This window comes from Armigeres subalbatus, chromosome 3 (assembly GCF_024139115.2).
Source record: "Armigeres subalbatus isolate Guangzhou_Male chromosome 3, GZ_Asu_2, whole genome shotgun sequence".
Classification (NCBI taxonomy): domain Eukaryota; kingdom Metazoa; phylum Arthropoda; class Insecta; order Diptera; family Culicidae; genus Armigeres; species Armigeres subalbatus.
Window position 1 is genome coordinate 50,511,374 of NC_085141.1, and position 24,801 is coordinate 50,536,174.

General features: G+C 39.9%; 1 protein-coding gene across 5 annotated transcripts in view; it reads left to right on the forward strand.

Annotated features, from left to right (window-relative positions):
- Window positions 1–24,801, forward strand: part of LOC134219561 (extracellular sulfatase SULF-1 homolog) — a 236,813-nt gene that overhangs the window by 203,687 nt on the left and 8,325 nt on the right. For all 5 annotated transcript variants that reach the window (XM_062698313.1, XM_062698315.1, XM_062698311.1 and 2 more), the window contains 6 exons: window positions 8,909–9,235; window positions 9,317–9,723; window positions 9,796–9,909; window positions 14,744–16,427; window positions 16,498–16,811; window positions 16,870–17,139. In XM_062698313.1, the coding sequence (XP_062554297.1) occupies window positions 8,909–9,235; window positions 9,317–9,723; window positions 9,796–9,909; window positions 14,744–16,427; window positions 16,498–16,811; window positions 16,870–17,139 (3,116 nt within the window). The remainder of the gene's footprint in view (window positions 1–8,908; window positions 9,236–9,316; window positions 9,724–9,795; window positions 9,910–14,743; window positions 16,428–16,497; window positions 16,812–16,869; window positions 17,140–24,801) is intronic.

A 24,801-nucleotide genomic window follows, 5' to 3' on the forward strand; every position in this document is an offset into this window, starting at 1 on the left:
AGTACAAATTTCTTTAAAAACGCCTCCAAAAACTTATTTGTGAATTCCTCCAGAATTTTATTTCTTAAGTAACAAAAAAATACCGCCCGGAATTCATTCGGATATTCCTCCAGGGACTTCTTTAAAAGATTATTCGTGAAACCTCCAAGATTTCTTTTGGAGATTTCTCCAGATTTTTTTTTTGTCAAATTTATTGAAAATGAAATTGTTTGCGACGTTGTTACTTATTGAATTTTCGAAAAAAAATCCAAAAATAAACAACAAACAAAGACTTTAGGCAAGATGAAGGCATTTTTGAAGAAATTCCTGCAGGAAGTACCGGAAGAATTCCCGAAGATTTTTTTAAAGGAGTTGCTGGAAGAAGTTCTGAAGAAAATCCTTAGGCAAAATTTGATTTAATTCCTTATGAATATCTAGAAAAACTTTTTCCTGCGATTCATGAAATAAATGTCGAAACAATTTCAAAAGGAAACATTTTCGAAGAAATTCTCAACAAAATTCCGAAGAAATTTTTAAAAGAACGAATGGAATATTTTAAGGAATTCCTTAAGGAATTTTCACAGTAATTGCTAAGGAAACATCCAAAGGAATTCCGCAAGGAGTCTCCGAAGGAGATTGTAGGAATTTGTGGAAAAAAAACCGAAGCATTCCTTAAGCAATTTCCGAAAGAAATTCGTAAAGGATTTTCTGAAGAAATTCGTAATGAAAATTCTTGAGGAATTTTCAGAGAAATTTTGTAAGTAATCTCCGAAGGAATACCCAACAAAATAGGAAGAATTCCTAAAATAATCTTCTAATTCTTTTTAAAAGGAACTTTTCGGAGGAATATCTGAAGAAATTATCAAATAAATTTCTTGATTTATTTCCGAACTAATTTCTGGAGTATTTTTCGAAGGAATTCATAAATGAATGTTTGAACGATACTTCTTCGAATATTCTCCGAAATTCCAGGAATTTCACAATAAGGCTTTTATAATACAGTATTAAATAATTTCAAGACAATAAAATTAAATTAAATTTTCGTTATGTTTGAAATACCTGACGTTTTAACTAAATAATGATTAACTACTATTCAGCGAGACGACAACACCCCAGTTCTGAATTACGTCTGGGTAGCGTTTTTAACTGATGCTCGTAACTTAAATTCCTTAACTGCACCAATGCCAGATCCTTCAAGAATGGGGACGCTTTGGGCATGTATCCAGGCTCCACAACAAAGCCATTTTGCGAGTCACTTACAAGTTTAGGTGCCCGACTAAATGTACTGACCTAGGGACACCATAGCTTGAGGTAGATTTGAAATTGAATTTTGACTTCCATAAGACTAGTTTAGTACTATTCCAATTAGAGTTACCACGCTGTATTTCTTCACAGATACGTATTTCGATCTCAATTTTTAGGCCGAGACACTGAATCTCGTGCTTGGCTCGACTCGACTTAAGTTAATTGATTTTTTTTATTGCGATTAGTCACCGGCGTGGCCAAATATGATCGGCGGCGCGCCGACTCGAAATCGTCGGCGGCGGCGGCGCGAGTAAAACTACCGGCGGCGGCGCACAGGTCTAATATTTTCTACCTCTTGAATGTCTAAAATGAACTCACGAGGTCGCCATTATCGAGAGCAAAATACTGGATACAGAAATTTCTTATTACCTAATTGTTACGTAAGTTTGTCTAATGATCAACAATTGCAACAAAGCTGCAGCCATCATTTTTGTTATAAACCGTTGATTATAGAAACATAGACGGCTTCATTCTTGTTTACTTAGTTTCGGAACGTTGGTGAACAGGGCCATCTAGAAGGGATGTGATACTAATGGATATTTTCTTTGTTCTTTTTCAATGTGGTAAAATCATGTAAAAAATTAGTTTTACTTTACATTCTGGAAGAGAAAACGTTCAGTAAATTGTGATAACAAAAATTGTAGTAAGTTGGCGTAGAATTGGATTTCATGTCGTGCGGAAATGTCGCGTATTTGATTTCAGTCGGCGCGGATTTGGCGCCGGTCGAAACTTAGGTATGGTAAAATACATGTTATATCTGAGTCCTGGCTATTTTTTTTTAGTAAAATCAGTTCACCGAGATCAGGGGCTCGAATGGCAAATGGGCACTGTATGTATTTAAATTTGTTATTATAAAAACAATTGTTATTAGTTATTAAAAATCCCTCTCCCTAGTTACGGAGAAGATGGGCATGGCCACCATGATGGTTAGTTTTTGCAATTTTTGTCTTTTCTTGATTTCTGATTGCATTGTAGATAAGGATTTAAAAAAAATGATATCACTAGTTTCCAATCCACTACTACACAGTGACAATGCAAACTCAGCTCACTACCTGGTTAACTTCATACAAAAGTCACTATTTGGTCACTTTTTCTGCATCTGAAAGTCACTATTTGGTCACTTTTTTCGTCATCGTTGGTCACTAAGTCACTATTTTGAACGGCATTTATCGCTACCAGCCCTGCAAAAACTAATATGCGCAATACTTAAGCCACTGACGTTTGCTCACTACCGCCATCTGGTTCGTGATTTGCCCAACTTAGGAAAACAACAGATGTCGTTAGTGTGTATACAGGGTGTTCAATAAGTTCGAGTACACTTTAAAAAATTGTGATTAAATTATTTCTTTTCCAGGTTTTATTTCATTGAAAGTATTGTTTATAAGGAACGTCTGTAACATTTCTTTTGGAATGACCTCTATTTTGTACTTCTTCACGAGCTTCAAACGTTTCTAAAACCCATCGCAAGCGGCATGCACGGTCTGCATTGGCATTACGTTCCAGATTTTGAGAATTACGTCTTGAGCTGGTCCAAGTTACTGACCTTGTATTCATACAGCTTTAACATAATAAAGGACCAAACAAAAAAGTTAAGAGGGTTCAAATCCGGGAAGCTGAGAGGTCGCAAAGTTTTGTCCAAAAAGTCGATGAAATTGTCCCCATATAAGGCTTAAATCGCATTTTCCGAGTATAAAGGGTTATCGTCCTATTGTAATACGTAGGGCTGATCTCCGTCTTATCACCGGGCCACTGGGGGTATCAATCGTCCCCAAAACCTCAGTTTTGTAGTACACCGCAATGATTTTGACCATTTTCAACGCGCGTAATAAACAAACAACAAGTGACATAATGTCAACACCACACACATCCGTTAGCGTATATATACCGCTAACGCTGACACCAATACTAATACAGAATATGTGCATTGGGCTTACAAACACAATAATCAAACATTTGTATTCGAACTTATTGAACACCCTGTACAACGATGAATTTGATGAGTGAATATTCAATGGGTTATGTCTGTTTGTCTGTGCCAGAGACGATGTTATTGTGCTTCCAGTTGAAAACCGAAGTGAGCTCTCGCGACAATCGAGTTTTCTCCCGTTTCCTTTTGTCGCAACTACGTCGCGACTAGTGCGCATCATGGCGCACGGCGGTGGCATAGATGCGCACTAGTCGCGATGCAGTTGCGACATCAGGAAATAAGGAAAAACTCAATCGTCGCGAGAGCTCACTTCGGTTTTCAACTGGAAGCACAATATTATATAGAGACACGCGGAGAGAATAAAAGCAATTCTGGCCTCACGGCCAGCAGACAAAAATATTCTGTGCGATTGGCAACATAAAAATTTGTGAGAACTTGAAGTGACTATCAGTATGAGCAGTTATTTCGTTTGCTCCAACCATATATCCTGCATCGTTCAGCACCATTGCCGTATACTGCCGCTAACCGCAAGTCGAGCACATCTGTATATGGACCTCCATATACAGATGTGCTCGACTTGCGGTTAGCGGCAGTATAATGGATCGACAAATATGATGAAATGCAATAATAAACTTGGTATAAGAACTCCAAAAACAGCTTAATTTATTTAACTTTTAAAACTTTTTCATATTTTCTATAATATTGATTACAATACTTATCTCGCATTTAGCACCGATCGGTAATGTTTGTTTACTTTGCTCGTTTGGTACCGCGTTTGACGGTTCGTTTGGTACTTTCGGCTTCACTCTGCGCGGGTCTCTATCTATAAACAACGTTTCTGGTCTGTGCTTTTGCCATATTTATCTTGGATTGAAATCAGGTATAGCGCCCAATTTAATTATTGATAACAATCATAATAGGCCTATCCAATGAATAATAAGTATATCTGGTACCCAATCTATGAGTGTACACTACCAGCTAAGCACGCAACCCTTAGGGCCGATGCCCACGTAGCGGTTTTTCAACGCCACGTGCACGTAGCGTTAAAATAACGCTGGTATGCATCGGCGTGGTGACGCTGCGTTACCGCTTTTTCCCGGTGCACACCTGCGTCTTTTTGACGCCACGTGCACTCTGCGTTGAAATGACACTACGTGGGCATCGAGCCTTAGTTGGCGGTCGATTGCAATAGGCAGAGCCGTGGAAGCGTATCGGAACTTGTGAGTTATGACTAGAGATGTCGTCTCACCATTTCGTAGCCCTCGACACGAATCAAATAGGTTAGTCAGAGCATTAGTGATTAATCATAGATTTAATCATGATTAATGAATAATGGGTTATTTAATCATTATTCATTAATCATAATCATACAAAAAATATGATTCAATCATTAATCACTAATCGTTAATCATATAATTTTACATTTAATCATTAATCACTAATCATATCCATAATTGTTTTGATTTTATTCATTAATCATGAATCTTACTCATTGTATACATCGCTTTTATTCAATAATCTTTAATCATAATCATACAACTTTTATACCTTTCAATAACCCAATTTGGTAGAAAGCATACTTGATTATTGATCAATATGCAAATCATTCAATTTGATTATTCATAATCATTAATCATTAATCATATCGATCGTTAATCATTAATCTTACACATGTTTTGTCAACATTTAATCACGATCGGTAATCGTTAATCATACTCCAAACGTTTCATTCATTAATCATAATCGTTAATCATTGTCAAAAAATAATTTGATCGTTAATCATAATCATTAATCATTGTCAAAAATGAGTAAATCATTAATCATAATCATTAATCATAGAGTTGAATGATTTAATCATAACAAATTTAATCATTCATTGGAAGCCTTATTCATTAACGCGGTTAGTACTAATCGTCTAAAGTGTAAAGATTCCATTCTTCTTTCTTAGTACATTTTCGAAAGAACTTCCAATTCAGCTGAAAGATTTTTTTAATGTTTTTATTATAATTTTTTTAAGTTGATGAATATCACGCAATGTCTTATTAAAGGCTCTAAATATCGAATACGTATAGATCGTCATTATAGCGAGTATGTTTGGATTCTAATCTGTTATAAACGAATGTCGTCAGACTCATATTTGTTGGCAATTCTTATTTTCACACATACGCAAATTGCGTGACAATGGGAAACCGCAAAACATGAAACCAAATTCAGTACAATCCACTAACGTTGAGTCCAGCTAAGCTTACGATTGTTACCATGCCTGCATGCTGCCGTGGTAACTAATCTAATCCCTACCCCATCAGACACCAATAGCTACCCTAATCATTCACCAATATTATGCGGCAGTTGAATCGCCACTCCGGATGAGTTCAAACGATTAATTCCAATTTGTTCACTCTCTGCATCCGTTCCTGTTGGTTAGCTAATGCACCGCACCACGCAGCACCACCACAATAATGGATGGGCCCCCAGTCAGTCGGTGCTATCAACAGCCAGCTGCGGGATGATGGCGCCGTCGAATAAAATTTTATGCAAATGTCTGATTAAATACAGGTCGCTCTTTGGCGCAGACCGGTGCCGGTTAATTTTCCCTCTTCTCGGATCAGCACCATCAAAGTGGATCATTTCCGGCTCATTCATTTATTGTCCGCAAGCGAACGCATTTCGGATGATTTGATTTCCGAGAAGCTGGGCTAGGGTTTCGTTTATTGTTGCACCTGTAGGTGATGAGAATGGTTTTGAAATCGGCGAAATACTTATGTGATCAAAAGAATAATGTTTGTATTCGTAACGGCTGAGATGAAGTAGGGAAACTTTTCAATAACCCACCAAACCTTCAAAAATTGGAATGTAAGAAGTTATGTCAGGAAAAAGGTTTGACAAACACAACCACTTTCATTTAATTTATTTGAATTGAATTGAACCAAAAGGTGTTCTACTTTTTTGTCAAGTAAAAAACTATTTAACTGTTTAAAAAAGGTAAGATCCATTAATTACGTATTTTCAACCCCCCTCCCCTGTATGTCACACGCTTTGTATGAAACGTCTAAAAAATTTGCATGGGTCGTCACACCTCGGGCAACCCCCCAACAAACGTTACGTAATAATTACGTTATTATTGATGGATGTTCCCTAAATTGCTGAATAAAAACAGAATATTTTACATAAAGTGCAATTCAAACACTTGCAAGAAAATATGGACACGAATCGTAACAGAGAGTTTTTTCGATTAATTATTGTAACTTTTTACATAATTAACAATTTAGAGCTGGCTTTAGATATGTATACATTTGTGAAGATTCGTACAGTTTATCCAAGCATATGTTGGTGGATAATTTTAAAAGATTGTCCCACAAGAACCCTGATCGAGGAACCAATCAAAATCCAACATTGTTACGATTCATTCTCGATTCGATAACCGACTTTCCACTGTGATGAACAAAAACAGCAGGGGAGCTGTAAACCGAGAGGAACTCAAATGTTAGCGAACGACAAACGGAGAGCCGTTTGTAATTAGTTTATTCAAAATTAATCACGGTGCTGTCGCTCGATTGACTGTGCAAATTTCGACCCCGATTCACCCACATGTCCCGAGGTCAAACGGGGAGTTCTATGCAGCATGAAATGAAAACAGTATCGTCGCCGTGCCACCACTGGCTGCAGCAGTGATGGAAATTTTCTACGCCAGCATCCCCTCCCGGTGACACTTGCTTATAATTAATTAATTAAACAAGAGCAGCTGGAAAGCAATACGGTTCGATGACAGTTACGGGCGGCAGCAAGACCACCATGCTGAATGATTGTGCACGGTATGTAAATGGGGATGGAGGATCATTGACAGTTCGTTACGTTGGGAAGTAAAATGCGGAGGATTGAAAGTGTCACTTGGCGTAATAGAGGGACGTTGGACTCGGGTATTCATACAAGCGTAGCTGTCGAAGATAGACATTGAGTGGCATGTTTTCGTTTATGCATGGGAACAATTCTAACATCGATAAGGCATTAAATGTGAATTATTGTGTAACATAGCAATTACCAAGGCGACCAGTGAACCGAAAAACCCAGATTAATCCACCTAGTGGTGATGGTGCCTTTCTCGACCTTCGTAAATGTTTGCGCTCGAAATAGATAAGCTAGGAGTAAAATAGAAAAATTTCTGCGTCCGTTCTATGAAAATAGTTTTTTTTTTCATCTAAATGCTAATTATCTAAAACATGCATTCATATCTTAGACTAGGTGTTCCGTGTTTTCTTAACACTATCATCCATTAATACATTTCAATTGCCTCTGGCAGTTAGGATTTTTCCTCTGGTTGAATTGAACCATGTAGGAATTACAATGTTTTCAACTTAACTAAACTTAACCTAATTTAAACTAAGGGTACAAGGAGCTAATCGTTGCAATAGGGAATCGATTCATGGAGGTTTCATTGTATCTGAGGGCAAGAAAGCTAAAATATAAGAGACCTTTTTGAACGATTTTGCTATCCGACCTCGACTGTTGGTGAGAGCGATGACCCATTTTCACCAACTATCATTTCACTCCAACTTTTGATAGGAATACAGGAAGAACTGAGCAAATATTTGTCTGTCCGCGTGTAGATGTTGTACGTGTGCGCACAAACGCCACGGAAAACATTTGCCAACTTATCATATATAGTATTCTTCAACCATTTTTCTCGAAACATGCTGAGGGTGGCTGGTTTCGACTCCCGGTCGATTTAGAAAATTATCGGGTTGAAAATTGTCTCGACTGACCTGTGTACAGAAATATCATCGTGTCAGCCAAAAGATATTTTAGTTACTAGATAAAGATTGTCGCTTCGGTTCCCTTTGTTCTGCTGTTCGGAACATGTTGGGTACCAAGCTGTCAAATCGTATGGATTTTCCTTCTTTGACATTTAGCTCCCCTATCCTCGCCAGCAAAAGATGTTCCGGACAGCGACGACAGCGACAATCTTTATCTGGTAACTAAAATATCTTTTTGTCAGCCCCATAATAAACGAATGTGAAAATGTTAGCTTGGCTTAGAAACCTCGCAGGTAATAACTATGGAGATGAGGGATGTAATGCCTCTGAAAGAGAGATGATTGCGTTCAAGAGTATAAAAAAAATGGTAGATTGAGCCAAAAAGAAAGGTGTTTTGACTTAAATCGAGAAAGGCAGTATCACCACTAGGTGAATTTGTTCGGATTTTTGGTGCGGTTGCAGCTGTGTTATATCCTTCGGGTGCTCAGATACCCAAGATTTTCAGCCGTAGGTGTTCCAGGAGAAGTTGAAAATTGTGATAACTGCTAATGTCATACTATTTATGAACCTAAGATGTGCATCGGAGCTTTAACGATTAATATTCAATATATTTAGATGGTAAAATCTGTTTGAATATTTTGTTTTCATCGGCACCCTACAGTTCATCTTAGCTTATCCGTCGTTTGAGTCACATCATCCTAAATCACAATCATCATGGGACATAAAGCATTCTTCATTTCAATTGCGTCGTTAATTGAAACGACTGAAACATATATCGCTTCATCCATTATTGTTCCGACTCGATGTCTCGCATTCTCGTGACCAATCAGCGTTTGAGATTTATGACCGTCCGTCCGACGACGGAGTAAAATCAGCTTAATTACTTATTCATACGCGCGTCGTAAACATATTTAACTGTAACGTCGTTTACAATTCTCTTCCACAGTACGCCCGCCTACGACCTGGCACCGAATCCGGACAAACAGTGGATCCTCCGGGTGACGCAACCGATGGAGCCGATCCATCGCAAGTTCACCGATCTGCTGATGACGAAGCGACTGCAAACGCTCCAATCGGTGGACGTGGCCGTCGAGCGGGTCTACCAGGAGCTGAAGGCCCTGGGCGAGCTGGACAATACCTACATCATCTACACGTCCGACCACGGGTACCATCTGGGCCAGTTTGGGCTGATCAAAGGCAAGAGCTTTCCGTTCGAGTTTGACGTGCGGGTTCCGTTCCTGATGCGGGGACCGGGCATCGAACCGGCCAGTGTGTTCGTAGTCAAGTGATTGTGGAAGGTTGCGGGTCCCATTCATGGATTGTTTTCTTTTGCGTTTTTTTTTCGCTTCAACAGGGTTGACGAGATTGTCTTGAACGTGGACTTGGCACCGACGTTCTTGGATATCGGAGGAGTGGCACCACCGCCGCACATGGATGGCAAAAGCTTCCTGCCGTTGATATTGAACCGGCACAGGAACGCGATAGAGAAGTGGCCCGATACGTTTTTGATTGAGAGTTCTGGACGAAGGGAGACCCCGGAGCAGATGCAGGAGCAAAGGATGAGGGCGGCCGCGGCAAGGTACAGTGCACGGATGAATGCGGCCAACTCGACGGTGGTAAAAGTGGATCAGCTTGAACAAAGTGTGGCCCCGATGCTGGACGTGGTCACCGAGAGCGAAAGAAAGGACGAAGAAGTGACGGTAGATTTCGGATCTCACGAACATGATGATGATGAGGACGATGGCGACGAAGATCATGAAAGTAAGAGAGTGTTAAGGGTGGGGTTAAGTCTGTATCTGGGTATCAATGCTGTATTCGTTGTACTATTTGCAGTTGATGATGATCATCCGATTGAGGACACCGACACAGAAATGGCAGAAGCTCGCCAAGATCAGGAAGATTATGTCATTGATCATCAAGAGGCTCAACACTTTACAGGTGGCGAAGGTAACAGTTCTTTTTTGACATAGTTAATCATTCAGTTTTTAAAGAGAGAGATCGACTGGAAGATTTATTCTGGATTTTTATTTTGGCTTTTTTAGTCTTATGTATTCAAAACGATTTATTTATTTTTTATTTTGGTCTTTTTTAAGAGTAGACAGTTTCACTTTTTTGAATACATTAGACTGAGAAAGCCAAAAAAAAATCCAGAAGTTAATCATAAATGAAATTCAATGTGAAAGCTTACTTAATCCAATTGTAAAGTAAAAGCTATTCAAAATAAACCGCAATTTTATCTGCCTTCTCAAACATTTCCTTGAGTTTACTAAAAAAGTAACATTCACATAACACAAGTTTTTTCTTATTTCCTCAGAAAGATTTTTACATTCTCCACAGAAAATTCTTCCCAATTTTCACAGGAAATGCTTCCATTTTTTTACGAGGAATCATTCCGATTTTTTTCACGAGAATTTTTTCACGTCGTTCACGTCTGGGGTCGTTAAAAAATGATGTCTCTTTTTATTTTTCACTCTCATTCTTCAACACATTTCACTTTTCATTTTTCTCTTTCAGTTTCCATTTTTTTACTTTTCTCTTGTGGCTTTTTACTTTCACTTTTCAATTTTCACTTTGAACTCTCACTTTCTACTTTTCACTTCATTTTTCAATTTCCAATTTTCACTTTCTACTTTTCTTTTCTCTTTTTATTTTTCACTTTTTAAATTTCACCTTTCACTTTTCTCTTTATCTTACCATTTTTCACTTTTTTCTTTTCCATTTTTCACATTTCACATATCCCTTCTTACTTTTCTCTTTCACTTTCGATTTTTACTATTCACTCTCACTCTTCACATTTTCACATTCCACTTTTCAATTTATAATTTTCACTTTCCACTTTTCTCTTTCAGTTTCCATTTTTTATATTGCACTTTTCACATTTCTCATTCTTGATTTCACATCGCTTTTTTACTTCTCACTTTCAACTGTTACTTTCCACTTTTCATTATTTAATCCAAACTTTTCAGATTTCAATCTCACTTTTCACTTTTCACTTTCCACGTTTCACATTTCATTATCGACTTTTCACTTTTTAATTTTTATTTTCAACTTTTCATTTTTCTTCTTAGCTTTCCACTTTTCATTTTTCAATTTTCAATTTCCAATATTAAATTTTTCCTTTCACTGTCCACTTTTCACTTGTTTTTTCACTTGTCAAATTCCCTTTTTTACTTTTCACTTTCCCTTTCATTTTCCTCTTTTCAGTTTTCACTTTTAACTTTGCTCTTTTCACTTTTCTACTTTTCCTTTTCAGATTCCACTTTTCACTTTCACTTTCCAATTCTTGCTTTTCACTTTTAACTTTCCACTTTTCGTACACATTTTATTTTTCACTTTTACTCTAACTTTTCAGTTAACGTTTTACATATTCTTCATTTTATATTTGAGAGGGTCAAACGCAAAGGAGTGTAAGTGACAAAAGTTTTTCAATATTTTTTCGTTCCATACAAATTGTATAGAAGTTTAAAAAATTACTAACTTTCTGCAAATTTTCACATTTTTTTTCATAAGCAACGTACAAACTATATCAGCATATTGCCGCAAAGCTCTAGAACCAAAGCATTTTTTGCTGTTGTCAACTCAATTTTGACTAAAATGTCACTTACACCCCTCTGCTTCTAACCCCCTCATTTCATTTTGCACTTTTCTTTTTCACTACCCTTAGTTTTTGTTTTTCACTTTCCAAATTTCACTTTCTTCCTTGCAATTTTTACATTTCTCACTTTCTCTTATGAGCTTATTTTAATTCTCCGAAATTCTTCCACAAATTCCTTCGAAAATTCCTCCAGAAGTTCCTCCCGGAATTCCTCCGGAAGTTCCTACCGGAATTCCTCCGGAAGTTCCTCTCGGAATTCCTCCGGAAGTTCCTCTCGGAATTCCTCCGGAAGTTCCTCTCGGAATTTCTCCGGAAGTTCCTCCTGGAATTTTTCCGGAAGTTCCTCCTGGAATTTTTCCGGAAGTTCCTCCTGGAATTTTTCCGGAAGTTCTTCCGGGAATTTTTCCGAAAGTTCCTCCGGGAATTCCTCCGGAAGTTCCTCCAGAAATTCCTCCGGAAGTTCCTCCAGAAATTCCTCCGGAAGTTCCTCCAGAAATTCCTCCGGAAGTTCCTCCAGGAATTCCTCCGGAAGTTTCTCCAGGAATTCCTCCGGAAGTTCCTCCAGGAATTCCTCCGGAAGTTCCTCCAGGAATTCTTCCGGAAGTTCCTCCAGGAATTCCTCCGGAAGTTCCTCCAGGAATTCCTCCGGAAGTTCCTCCAGGAATTCCTCCGGAAGTTCCTCCAGGAATTCCTCCGGAAGTTCCTCCAGGAATTCCTTTTTACTTTTTACTTTTTACTTTTTACTTTCTATTTTTTATTTTTCATTTTTTCCTTTTTACTTTTTACTTTTTGCGTTTTACTTTTTACTTTTTATCACTTACTACTTTCTACTTTTTACTTTCTACTTTTTACTTTTTACTTTTTACTTTTTACTTTTTACTTTTTACTTTTTACTTTTTACTTTTTACTTTTTACTTTTTACTTTTTACCTTTTACTTTTTGCTTTTTACTTTTTACTTTTTACTTTTTATCACTTTCTACTTTTTACTTTTTACTTTTTACTTTTTACTCTTTACTTTTTACTTTTTACTTTTTACTTTTTACTTTTTACTTTTTGCTTTTTACTTTTTACTTTTTACTTTCTACTATACCTGTGCGCCGATTGAAAATTTATTGGCGGCGGCGTGTCCGCTTCACGCTGTTGGTAATCGGTGGCGGCGAGGGCTCTGCGTGAGCTTATTTTAATTCTCCGAAATTCTTCCACAAATTCCTTCGAAAATTCCTCCAGAAGTTCCTCCCGGAATTCCTCCGGAAGTTCCTACCGGAATTCCTCCGGAAGTTCCTCTCGGAATTCCTCCGGAAGTTCCTCTCGGAATTCCTCCGGAAGTTCCTCTCGGAATTTCTCCGGAAGTTCCTCCTGGAATTTTTCCGGAAGTTCCTCCTGGAATTTTTCCGGAAGTTCCTCCTGGAATTTTTCCGGAAGTTCTTCCGGGAATTTTTCCGAAAGTTCCTCCGGGAATTCCTCCGGAAGTTCCTCCAGAAATTCCTCTGGAAGTTCCTCCAGAAATTCCTCCGGAAGTTCCTCCAGGAATTCCTCCGGAAGTTCCTCCAGGAATTCCTCCGGAAGTTTCTCCAGGAATTCCTCCGGAAGTTCCTCCAGGAATTCCTCCGGAAGTTCCTCCAGGAATTCTTCCGGAAGTTCCTCCAGGAATTCCTCCGGAAGTTCCTCCAGGAATTCCTCCGGAAGTTCCTCCAGGAATTCCTCCGGAAGTTCCTCCAGGAATTCCTCCGGAAGTTCCTCCAGGAATTCCTCCGGAAGTTCCTCCAGGAATTCCTCCGGAAGTTCCTCCAGAAATTCCTCCGGAAGTTCCTCCAGGAATTCCTCCGGAAGTTCCTCCAGGAATTCCTCCGGAAGTTCCTCCAGGAATTCCTCCGGAAGTTCCTCCAGGAATTCCTCCGGAAGTTCCTCCAGGAATTCCTCCGGAAGTTCCTCCAGGAATTCCTCCGGAAGTTCCTCCAGGAATTCCTCCGGAAGTTCCTCCAGGAATTCCTCCGGAAGTTCCTCCAGGAATTCCTCCGGAAGTTCCTCCAGGAATTCCTCCGGAAGTTCCTCCAGGAATTCCTCCGGAAGTTCCTCCAGGAATTCCTCCGGAAGTTCCTCCAGGAATTCCTCCGGAAGTTCCTCCAGGAATTCCTCCGGAAGTTCCTCCAGGAATTCCTCCGGAAGTTCCTCCAGGAATTCCTCCGGAAGTTCCTCCAGGAATTCCTCCGGAAGTTCCTCCAGGAATTCCTCCGGAAGTTCCTCCAGGAATTCCTCCGGAAGTTCCTCCAGGAATTCCTCCGGAAGTTCCTCCAGGAATTCCTCCGGTAGTTCCTCCGGGAATTCCTCCGGAAGTTCCTCCAGGAATTCCTCCGGCAGTTCCTCCAGGAATTCCTCCGGAAGTTCCTCCAGGAATTCCTCCGGAAGTTCCTCCAGGAATTCCTCCGGAAGTTCCTCCAGGAATTCCTCCGGAAGTTCCTCCAGGAATTCCTCCGGAAGTTCCTCCAGGAATTCCTCCGGAAGTTCTTCCGGGAATTTTTCCGGAAGTTCTTCCGGGAATTCCTCCAGAAGTTCCTCCGGAAGTTCCTCCGGGAATTCCTTCGGAAGTTCCTCCGGGTATTCCTCCGGAAGTTCCTCCAGAAGTTCCTCCGGGAATTCCTCCAGAAGTTCCTCCGGAAGTTCCTCCGGAAGTTCCTCCGGGAATTCCTCTGGAAGTTCCTCCGGACATTCCTCCGGAAGTTCCTCCGGAAATACCTCCGGAAGTTCCTCCGGGAATACCGCCGGAAGTTCCTCCGGGAATACCTCCGAGAATTTCTCCGGAAGTTCCTCCGGGAATTCCTCCGCAAGTTCCTCCGGGAATTCCTCCGGAAGTTCCTCCGAAAGTTTCTCCGGGAATTCCTCCGGAAGTCCCTCCGAAAGTTCCTCCGAGAAGTACTTCAATTGACATGTTGGATCAAATGTTCTGTTTGTACAAATTTTTCATTTGATTAAATGAGCTGTTTTGTTAACTTACTCGTTTTTCCCAAGGACCTGTTTGACTAAATTCCGACAAAACCTATTGACATGTAACAAATCTTTTTATAATCTAAGCATAAATAATCATACCAATAACATCTTTTGTGTATCATATCGTATGAACATTCAATTTTCAATCCTGAACTTAATATTAATCTCCAAAATAAATAAAAAATATTTTTCCATTTTAGCCCATCACGATCCATTGGACAACCATCTCCCGATGACTCCGTTCCGTTCGAAGATGGAACGGCTCAACAACGAGTGCTCAAATCCCACGATGCAGCAGAACTGCGTTCCCGGTCAAAAGTGGCGCTGTATCAACGAGGACGGACGCTGGCGTCGTCACAAGTGCAAGTTCCACCTGCAGCTGCAGAACCACTTGGCTGAAATCAACAAACTGTCTAGTCAGAACAAGCGCAACTGCGCCTGCTTCACCCCGGATGGGCTCATATACACCAAGATCAAATCCAAACGGGACTACAAGCATCACATGTTGCTGAGTGGACGCGGAACCGGGCAGCGGAACCGGAGGCAGAAACGCGATTTGGGTTATGAGGAGGAGTTCTTGGAGGCAAATCCGGAGATCATTGGTTTAATAGGGATGGCAAGGTCTGTGGTGGAATTGGAAGAGCAGCTCAAAACTAGTCATAGTGTTGGAAGACACAAACGGGAGACAAACGGCGGAGGCCAGATCGAGAGTGTGATTTCCGAGCTTCAGAGTACGTTGAAGGAGATCGAGCGAAACTTTGAGCAGAATTCAATTTTGAAGAAGCAGAATTCATCCGCAGTAGATAAGGAGGGTCATAGGGGAACCAAGTGTTTTATCACAGCAGTAGGGAGGGTGAACTGTTCTAATGTAATCTATGAAGATGAGACAAGTTGGAAGAGAAGCCGTATGCAGATTGATATGTTAATTAAAGTATTGAAGACTAAGATCAATGATTTGAAAGACATCAAGAAACACTTGAAGGAACACAGACCTTCCAGCTTTCGGGATGAGGACGGAGAGGAGGATGAAGACAACCAAAGTGCATCATTCGAGCAAGACTATGAAGTCAAAACTACGACCAGTACCACTACCACTACCACTACTACAACAACTTCCAATCCATTTTTGGAACAAGTTTTTCATAGGAGAGAAAATATGAATAGAACCATGTCTGGGAAGCGCCCGAAGCACAATGGAGGTTTCAGACCGAGACGTCCAAAACCTCCAAAAACAGAAGAAGAGGAAGGAACCTTAATCGATATGAGTTTATTTGAAACCGATAGTCACAACGAAGAATCTCTCCCTGAGCAAATAGGCTCTAACTCAAAACCTAGTCACAGCAGAAATGTTAGTAATGGTCATTTGCTAGGTGTTAATGGAAAACATCGCAATCGAAATCGTATGGAAATGACGACGTCTAGTTCAGTGATACCTACGACTACTGCTGTATTTCAAGAAGATTTATCTGTCTCTGGCCATCAGTCGACATCAGAAAAAACTGTGCTTGAAATAACTGAGGATGTTCTAAGATCTATCGCAAGCTCCACTACCATAGGCTACCAGCACTCATCTAGTCCGTTTTCATCCAACCCAGGCGTTGAGAAAACTTCTATCAGTAGCACATCCCCCTTTTCTACATCCACAGAAGCTTCTGGTTCTGAGGAACTCGAATCAACTACAGTCGACATAGATTTGTCTTTAGAAGATGGGGACGATTCCTTCGATATAGCACAACCAAACAACGCGTCCTCGCCCACCACAACGACCACGGTGGCTAACGACATCTTCAGTGCCAACGCCATAACGCACAATCAAATTCCGGTGGTCAAACACGACTCCAACCTCCCGGCAGCCGAATGCTACTGCGAACCTGAAGTTGATGGGTTAGTGTTTCTGGCTGATCCGCGCATTCAAGTCTTTTGTATTTCTAATTTATTTTCACCGTAATTGCAGACCTCTTCCAGACGAGCGAGACTTGGCTCGTGAAACTCGGCGCCGCTTGAAGGAGGAACGGCAGCGGAAAAAAGAGCGCAAACGGCACCGGAAGGCCAAACTGGAGAAGGAGTGCCTTTCGGAGCGAATGAACTGTTTTAGTCATGATTCTAATCACTGGCGAACGGCACCAATGTGGGACGATAAGCCGTTCTGCTTCTGCATGAACGCAAACAACAATACGTATTCCTGTCTACGGACGATCAATCAGACGCACAATTTCCTGTATTGTGAGTTTACCACAGGGTTAATCACGTATTACAATCTTAGAACTGGTAAGCAGTTTTATTTTCTGTCATTCAGATCATGTAGCTTAGTATGGTATTATTTTAGATCCGTTTGAAACGCAAAACCGGGAATCGACGCTAACTCCCGAGGAAAAGGTGGTGCTGCACGAAACGTTGGAATACATGAAGGGTTGTCGAGGAAAAAGTTGCACCCTGCCAAAGCATCAAGTCGGCGGGGTCAGCGGTGCTGGTGGTGGAGCAGCAAGCAGCGGCGGCCAGACGGACTCCAGCTTGATGGCTCCAGTAGGGGGACGGTTGCCGGGGTCCGTTGGCACGGGCAGTGGTAAACGGAAGCATCATCGAGATCCTGTCGGAGGTAAAAATGGGAGATTTTAACCCTTGGCTTACAATTGCGATATTAGAAAGACGTTTTAGACCCCCTTTATCGGGGTTTTATCAAACAATAAAATTTAATTGATCAATATTAATTAAATTCACTCTAATATTTATAAAATATCGTATTCTGTTTAATTTTTCATTCCGTATCTAACTATCAAATGAAAATTGTATTTGTTTTTATGGTGATGTGATTGCGCAAGCAACAAGCGAATTTGGTTAAGTACCTAGATAGTAACCAAATTCGTCAGTAACCAAATTCGCTTGTTACTTGTATCTTGTGAAATTGAATGCGAAATTCACTATAGCCAAGCAAAAAGTGTACACATATTTGTCACACCGTGCACTGATAGGTGGTTATTGTTAGCATTTGTTTTGACACTGCGAGCGACGATTGTATTTCTTTGATTATTCGCTGACGGCAGAAGTGGAACCGGAAATGGAATATTTGAAACAATACGGAGTGGCGAGGAATCGGAAGAGGACTTCCTCGGGCTCGATTTCGAAAATGACACAAATGAGCGTTTTCCGTCTGCGGAGCTGGCAAACGTACTATTACCGGTCCCAGAGGTCAACCAATCGGTTTTCAGTGACAGTGGCGTAGTTTCCTTGCCCGGGACAAGGTTCCAAGGAAGAAACTCCGACGAAGAAACGGGAGCGAACTGGGAGTCAATGGAATGCAATGCTGCTGCTCAAAGCTGTGGCAGTTTTTTTTTCGAGGTGCGGACCAAGCGGAAATCCGAAAAAAACAAAAAGAAATGAAACGTGAAGATTCACGTAAAAAAACGGCACATGTCGCATACGGTCCGTCTGGACAATTGCGAGCACTCGTGAAGCAGAATATCAGCAAAAGGATTCCTTTTGTCTTGGACGCGTTCGCGCACGCACACGCGTCACTATGTCATCGGCCAGGAAGTGCAACGATGAACTTACGCGTGATGACAGACTACAGTTCCATAAAACGTATTGGGATCTGGACAATGTTGGTCAAGGAAATTTGATCCGGCGGTATGCACATCCAAAACTTGTCGGACGACGCCGAACCCGTAAAGTGTCCACGGATTTGGTGAAACAACTCTTCCAAGCTTAAACGGTGACCCAGTGACTGTTTGCAGACAGTCGGGCACGAAGACTGTGAGGCGTGCACTGTTGCAGAGCTCCGTAACAAGGTAAATGGACACTCCGAAATTAAGGATTGTAGCTGCACCGACTGCTCTGGACATGCACTACATCTCCAACGTGCAAAGGAATCGCGACTGTCTTATCGAGCTGATGGTGACAAAGTGCTGCCAGGATTCTGTGGAATTCAGATACAATCCCATTGAATTCTACCACTTAATTGTATCTTGACAGATACGTATTTCGACCTCAACAGTAAGGCCGTCTTCAGTGTCTTGTACTTGACTCGACTTGAAGAAAATGATCGCAGCTTACACTATTTATACTATGCGTAGGTATAATAATTTATCTAGGTACTTATCTAGTTACATTTACTACGGTGCTTACTTCTACTCGCTTGTTGCGCTTAATGCTTAGGTATGAACTTGAAGAGCCAGGAGCTACCATTTCCTTGATCTTTATTCAACAACCGCGTTTGTACCTGTCGGTAGATTTCCAAGCTCTCAGCAACATCAAGTTTCCACGGAGAAGAGACATTTCTTAAAATTTTAATGTTTGATGTCGTAATTGAATGATTTTCCTGATATACATGTTCAGCTACCTTAGACCTAAACTCATAATTTAATCCCTTATCAGTTTCCCTCTTAGCCTTACTTACTTCTGCAATATGTTCTTTGAACCTTATGACAAGTGAAGACATTCCACTAAAAAGCTCAAAGTAATTTTCTTATTATTTTCTATGTCATACAGCTTCCACGGTTGGATTGCTTCAAGAGCATTATTTTCTCGCAACGGCTGCTGGACTTTAATGTGAGCTTTGCGCCTGTTGGCGCCTACACACGAGCCTTTCCAGTGTCTGCGTGCATTTGGTCCGAGTCGGTTGGTGGTCGCACAGCCAACGGAATCCTTAGCTGCTTTTTCAAAGTCATTAAGAAGTACGATGATCTGAAGGCAATTATCTTTTGGTTGGATAATTGTAGTTCACAAAATAAGAACTGGAATTTATTCCAGCACATTGTCCTACTGATAAACCGTAATGAAATTCAGGTCGGGTCGAATCAGGACATACGTTCATGGCCGCTGACTCTTTCCATGCGGCGGTTGAACCAAAAAAGCGCCATGAACATGTCAGTTGCGAAAACTTCAAGTCTGTGGTTGGCAATGCGAAGAACAATGTTGACGTACTTGATATGCAAGCAACTGACTTTTTCGAAGCTAAGCTCACCGTTTCGCAGTACACGATAAACTAGAGATGGGCGAACGCTCACGAGCCGTTCATTTGAACCGGTTCGTAAGAAAAAGCGTTCAAACCACGGCTCTCTAAATTTGAACCGCGGCTCACAAATGAACCGTGGCTCAAATAAACACCGTGTCACTTGATCAGCCGCTTTATTTTGACATTTACTGTTTGTTTGTTCAGGAGCCAGCATATATTCTCCCACTTCTTACTTTCATACTCCTTAGCGTTTTCTGGCCTTGAAATGAACGAGCTAGTAGCGCAGTCGGTATTTCTGGATTCTCGTTTTTAAAAACAGAGATTTGGAGATGACAGCAAATAACTACGAGCATATCAATCGATAATTGACCTTCCCCGTTAAAAACTGAATCTTGTTCTATTAACGCAGTCAATTTTTGGCTCAACTTTTCCAACAAACCCATAAAAATCGAAAACAAAATCTGAAAAAACTGCTGCATGTGTGAACCGGCCTGAAGAATTGACCTCATGTTGGTTTAAAATCGGGCGTATATTTGGCCAAATCCAAATACCAGCACTTTTTTAAAGTTTAAAGACCTTTAAAAAAATGGGGAGGAGTTTGACGAACAGATCCATAAGCTTCGAGATCATATTATGATCCATTAGTTTCTGCCATAATCGAAGGCGCTAAGTACACCACTAAACCTTACCTGCCGAAAGTTAGCGATCTCTTGTTCTGGTGGGAGCAGAAAAAAATTACTTTGTATTACGGGTACTCCAATGTCATGCGTGAGGATTTGTTTTTCAAAAACGGGACACATTTGTAGTGAGCGACGCAGCCGACTAACATCGGAAAACATTGAGGAAAATATATATGTATGCCAAAATTCACATTGAAAAGATTGTAAAGATTTAAAATGAAATCGAAGAATGAACGGCTATTTCATTTTGGATTTCTTTAAATTGGTTTCTTGTTAATGATATTGATTATAGTTGAATAAGCAAGATATAAAACTAGGCTAGGCTGAACACTTTTCAATTTGAACTTCGTTAATCTGTAATTCGTTAAAATTAAAATGGAGCACGGAGCACGAAATTAATCGAAACAGCAAAAAAGTCCACTAGATATGATTTATATATCAAGAAGTTACTAGAAGTTCAAATAAAAAATGAACTCCAATACATAATTTGAATGATGTATCGCTCAAACCACCGGGACTTCATAGTTCTTTTGAATGAACTAACGAGCCGTTCAAATGAGTCGGCTCATTTAAGTGAACGCTTGGTTCTGAGCCGCTCTTCGGAATGAACCGTTTTGCCCATCACTACGATAAACCAGTGCAAGCCCCGCCCGTACGTGGACTCCATGCGGAAAGTGGTGTTTGAAAAAGGCCGTTATGAACTTGGATACGCAGACAACATCAACAGCGAAGACCTTAAATACTGCAAGTTGTTTTCCAAGAAGCAATTTAACCCTTTCTCGCTCCCGACTTTTTTCAAGGATTTCAATAGGAAGGAATCATCTTTGAGAAAAATGCTAGAACAAAAGTTATTTGGCATAGCTTAAATTAATGGAAAACGAAAAAAAAGTTTTTGGTTGTAAATCAATAGTTAATTGATTGTTTTCAATAGTTTAACTATTTGTTCTCAAAATTGATTATATTTGCAATCTAATGGAACTATAAAGATGTGCCAAATATTGATTTTTGTTGTTGAAACAATTCGATGAAGGTTAGAAGGTACAAAATTTGATGGTGCTCTACAGACACCATGGGCGGGAGAGGGTTAAGTTGGTTGTAAAGCATTCGTTCTCTATAGTGACAAATGTACGTTGGCAAAATGCTTCTCAAGGAATTGAAGAAGAAAAGAAAACTTCCTTCCTGTTATTACCGAAGAGGAAAAATCGTTTTTTGTTGATTCTCCGACGAAGCAAGAAGCTTCGGATTAATCTTTATGCTTGTTTCTTATTTTAAATAAATATTATCGCTACAACACATTTCACAATAATTAGGCCGTTACAAATATTTAATTCAAATTATGTCCTACTGGTCTTCGAAAGGTCAAGGGGGGGGGGGACAATAAAAAATAAATATTAAAATGGAAAAAATCAATAAAACTCCTCGGATTTGTTAAAGAAGGTTTTAAAAATCCTCAAAATTGCCCATTTTTTTTTGTTGTTGCCCCCTCAAAATATTTTTTTGGGCAAAAAAATCCGAGGGGGGGAGACATAATTGTTTTTAAATATTTGTATCGGCCTTATGAGTTTTATTCTGAAAAAAAATGGTTAAAGGGTTCCTTTTTATCACTTTTACGGGCCTTAAATATTTTAAGTATGTCACAGTTTCATATCGCCTTCTCCTAAGAGGCCGTTCGCATTATAGGAGGAGCGATTTTGGACAATATAATACCTCCACTCCTCCTTCTTGAACAACCGTACATAGGAATTTTAAAAGTTGGGAAAGGACCGTGCATACCATACCCTTTAACCTGTTTAAACTATCCACGTGGATTGTAAATGGCCCCTAAAAGCATGGCATATTTTATGGACATCACGCTGTGCTATGTGCCTCTTTGTGTAATCGTTATATCTCTTTTATTAGTGTGACAAATATGCGTCCATTTATCCCAGTGTGACAAACATGCGTCCATTTGTTCAAATGTGACAAATTAACTTCGGGTTTTTTTTCGAGTTTTCTAGAATAAAACCTCTGATTTGACAAAATATTTCAAAAATACGTATCAAATTATGACGTTAGACATAAAAACCTGAAAAATGTTGGTGGAGGACGATTTGCGGACCCTCCGCAGACTGCGTGGTTGGCGAAGTGCAGCCATGGACCGAGCTGAATGGAGAAGACTTTTATGTGCAGCACAGGTCACTCCGGCCTTAGTCTGATAATAAATAAATAAGTAATATGAAACTTCATTATGTGCAATTTTGGTGTGATAGGCAAATTTTCTGATTCCCAGCTATCACAAAACTTATCAATAGAAGTTTGATATCCTTCTAACAGATTATTGCCAAAACATGCATCCAACACTTCTTGTAAGTTTCCCAAAATACCGTAGTAGGACAGCAGGCCTTCGTTTTTCAGAATTATACGGTTTGCAATTAAGCATCGGCAGTGACGTCCGGTGAATCCGAATTGTGTTTGTCGCGAAGCACTCGCTGCTGCCGCCCAAACTTCAGCCGATTTTGGATGACGTGCAGCAACGTGGTCGTAGAAACCATTCATCAAACCCAACATCAAGTGAAGCGATGGTGTTGGATATCCTTGAACAAGCTCTGCACTATCCTCACCACAGAGAACTGGATGATGAACACAGTTGAAAAATTTTCGCATTTTTATCATTTGCTCCTGATGATAACCACTCCTCAGCATGTCTCTTGATGGAACCGACAGTGCGGATATCTCCTTTAGTAGTGTTCAAACAGGTCTTATGTACGGTACAATACGCAAATGGATGGGATGCACTTTTCGCCATAACTTCTGCCAATATGTTGATGACTCTCAAATCACCTGTACATAATATGTAACTATTGTTCAAAAAATTTTAATTCAAATATTCATACTTGCTACAATAGCTCTTAGCTGATGGAGTTTCCAAATGATTAACCCATATTTCGTGAATATTCTAATAATTTTCATTCGGTGCCAAAGCAATCACGAATACGACGAACACCTGTGTTTTTGAACCTTGAACTTCTCTATATCATCTTCATACTCTAGATTCAAAGTTATTTTCAGTGATCCTTGTCCTCCATCAATATCAACTTTGAATTAAGCCCGTCCAACATTGCGCTTGCCGTTGACGTATTCAATCAGCCCAGTAATACTTACATAATCCAATGGCTGCCCTTGCTTGGTAACCATACGTAAAAGCTTCACTTCGAAGAAATCGTCAAGCTCGTGAACAAGACTTCGAAGTGCTGGCTCAAATCCAGGTTGAATAACTCTTCGGCGTCCCTTTCTAATATGTTGAGCCAATTTGATCGTCTAGGAGTAAATGAACAAATGTTATAAGTAGAATATGAAAACTAAACAAATAAATTACCTTTTTACCCTGCTTAAATTTAAATCGAGTTTCCATGCAATTACATTCTCGTGCGAAAACTGTGTAGACTTGTTTTTTTTTCTCTGCAACGCTATTTAAAATCGTAACTCGTGTTGCCTTGCCGTGCTCATTGGAAAACAAAAGGCTTCCATCTTCTGAGGATAGCTTGTTTTGGATGAGCATCGCTGTGAGTTGGTCCTTACAAGGTTTAGCCATATTTATTAAATTCTGTAATTTTGACCGCTTTGAATGCATAATATTGTCATTCCTGGTATGCGTGCTATAAGAAAATTAATGCTTTCAGACAAATATTTCCTCATGTGAATGAATCCTTAGAATATTCAGAAAATGCCGCCCACACACTTTAACTCCAACATGTTCAGTTGTTTAAAACATGCCGTCAAAACAGGAAGTACTGCGGCGCGCTTTGCACAATTCTTTCAAACGATCAAATATTCGTGGGAAAAGTACACCACGGACAATTTTAAACATGAAAATATATCGAAAACTGCTAAACGATTATTGGCCAGCTGAGCTCCGTTATACACAAAGGTGATTGGAAGGCCAAAGATACGAAGCAACTCATCAATAGGATCAGAAGCATCATCCAGAAATGGCAGTTGTCCAGCGGCCATGTTATACTCGCACGGCGGACTACAGACCACATGCTATTATTCATTAATCTAAGATAAAATACTAAGGCCAACTCTTTATATATAAGCTGGAATTTGAAAAAAATGTATGGAAAAATATCGAAATTCGGTATTTGTCCTCGTGAAGCCCACCCACCCACAATGGTCAGATTCGTCAAATTTCACGACATAAATCGATAACTCGAAAACCATCAGTGCTAGAGTTTTGACGTCTTCAGAAGAAATTATCTACAAGAAGAGATCTATTTTTTGTGTAGGTTGTCATTAGGGTGGCCCTTCGGTGTATTTTTTTTTAGGAAATGTACTTTTTTACCCTTTTGAGTAGTTCATATAATTCTACAAAGTTGTAGAGAATTTAATTCTTAGCATTTTTGCTTATTAAACATTTATTTTATCTCATATAGGTAATGTTTTATGACAAAATTGCTAAATTTACATAGGGTGGTCCCGAAAAAAATAGTTTTTAACGTCCTTTTTCATCAATTCAGATTATTTTCACAAACTGTCTTAGCATCGCTTCACGGTCTTTGGATGGCGCATCTTTTGGTTACATAAGATGGCTGATAGCTTCATTTTCAAACACCCTAATGACAACTTACACAAAAAATAGATCTCTTCT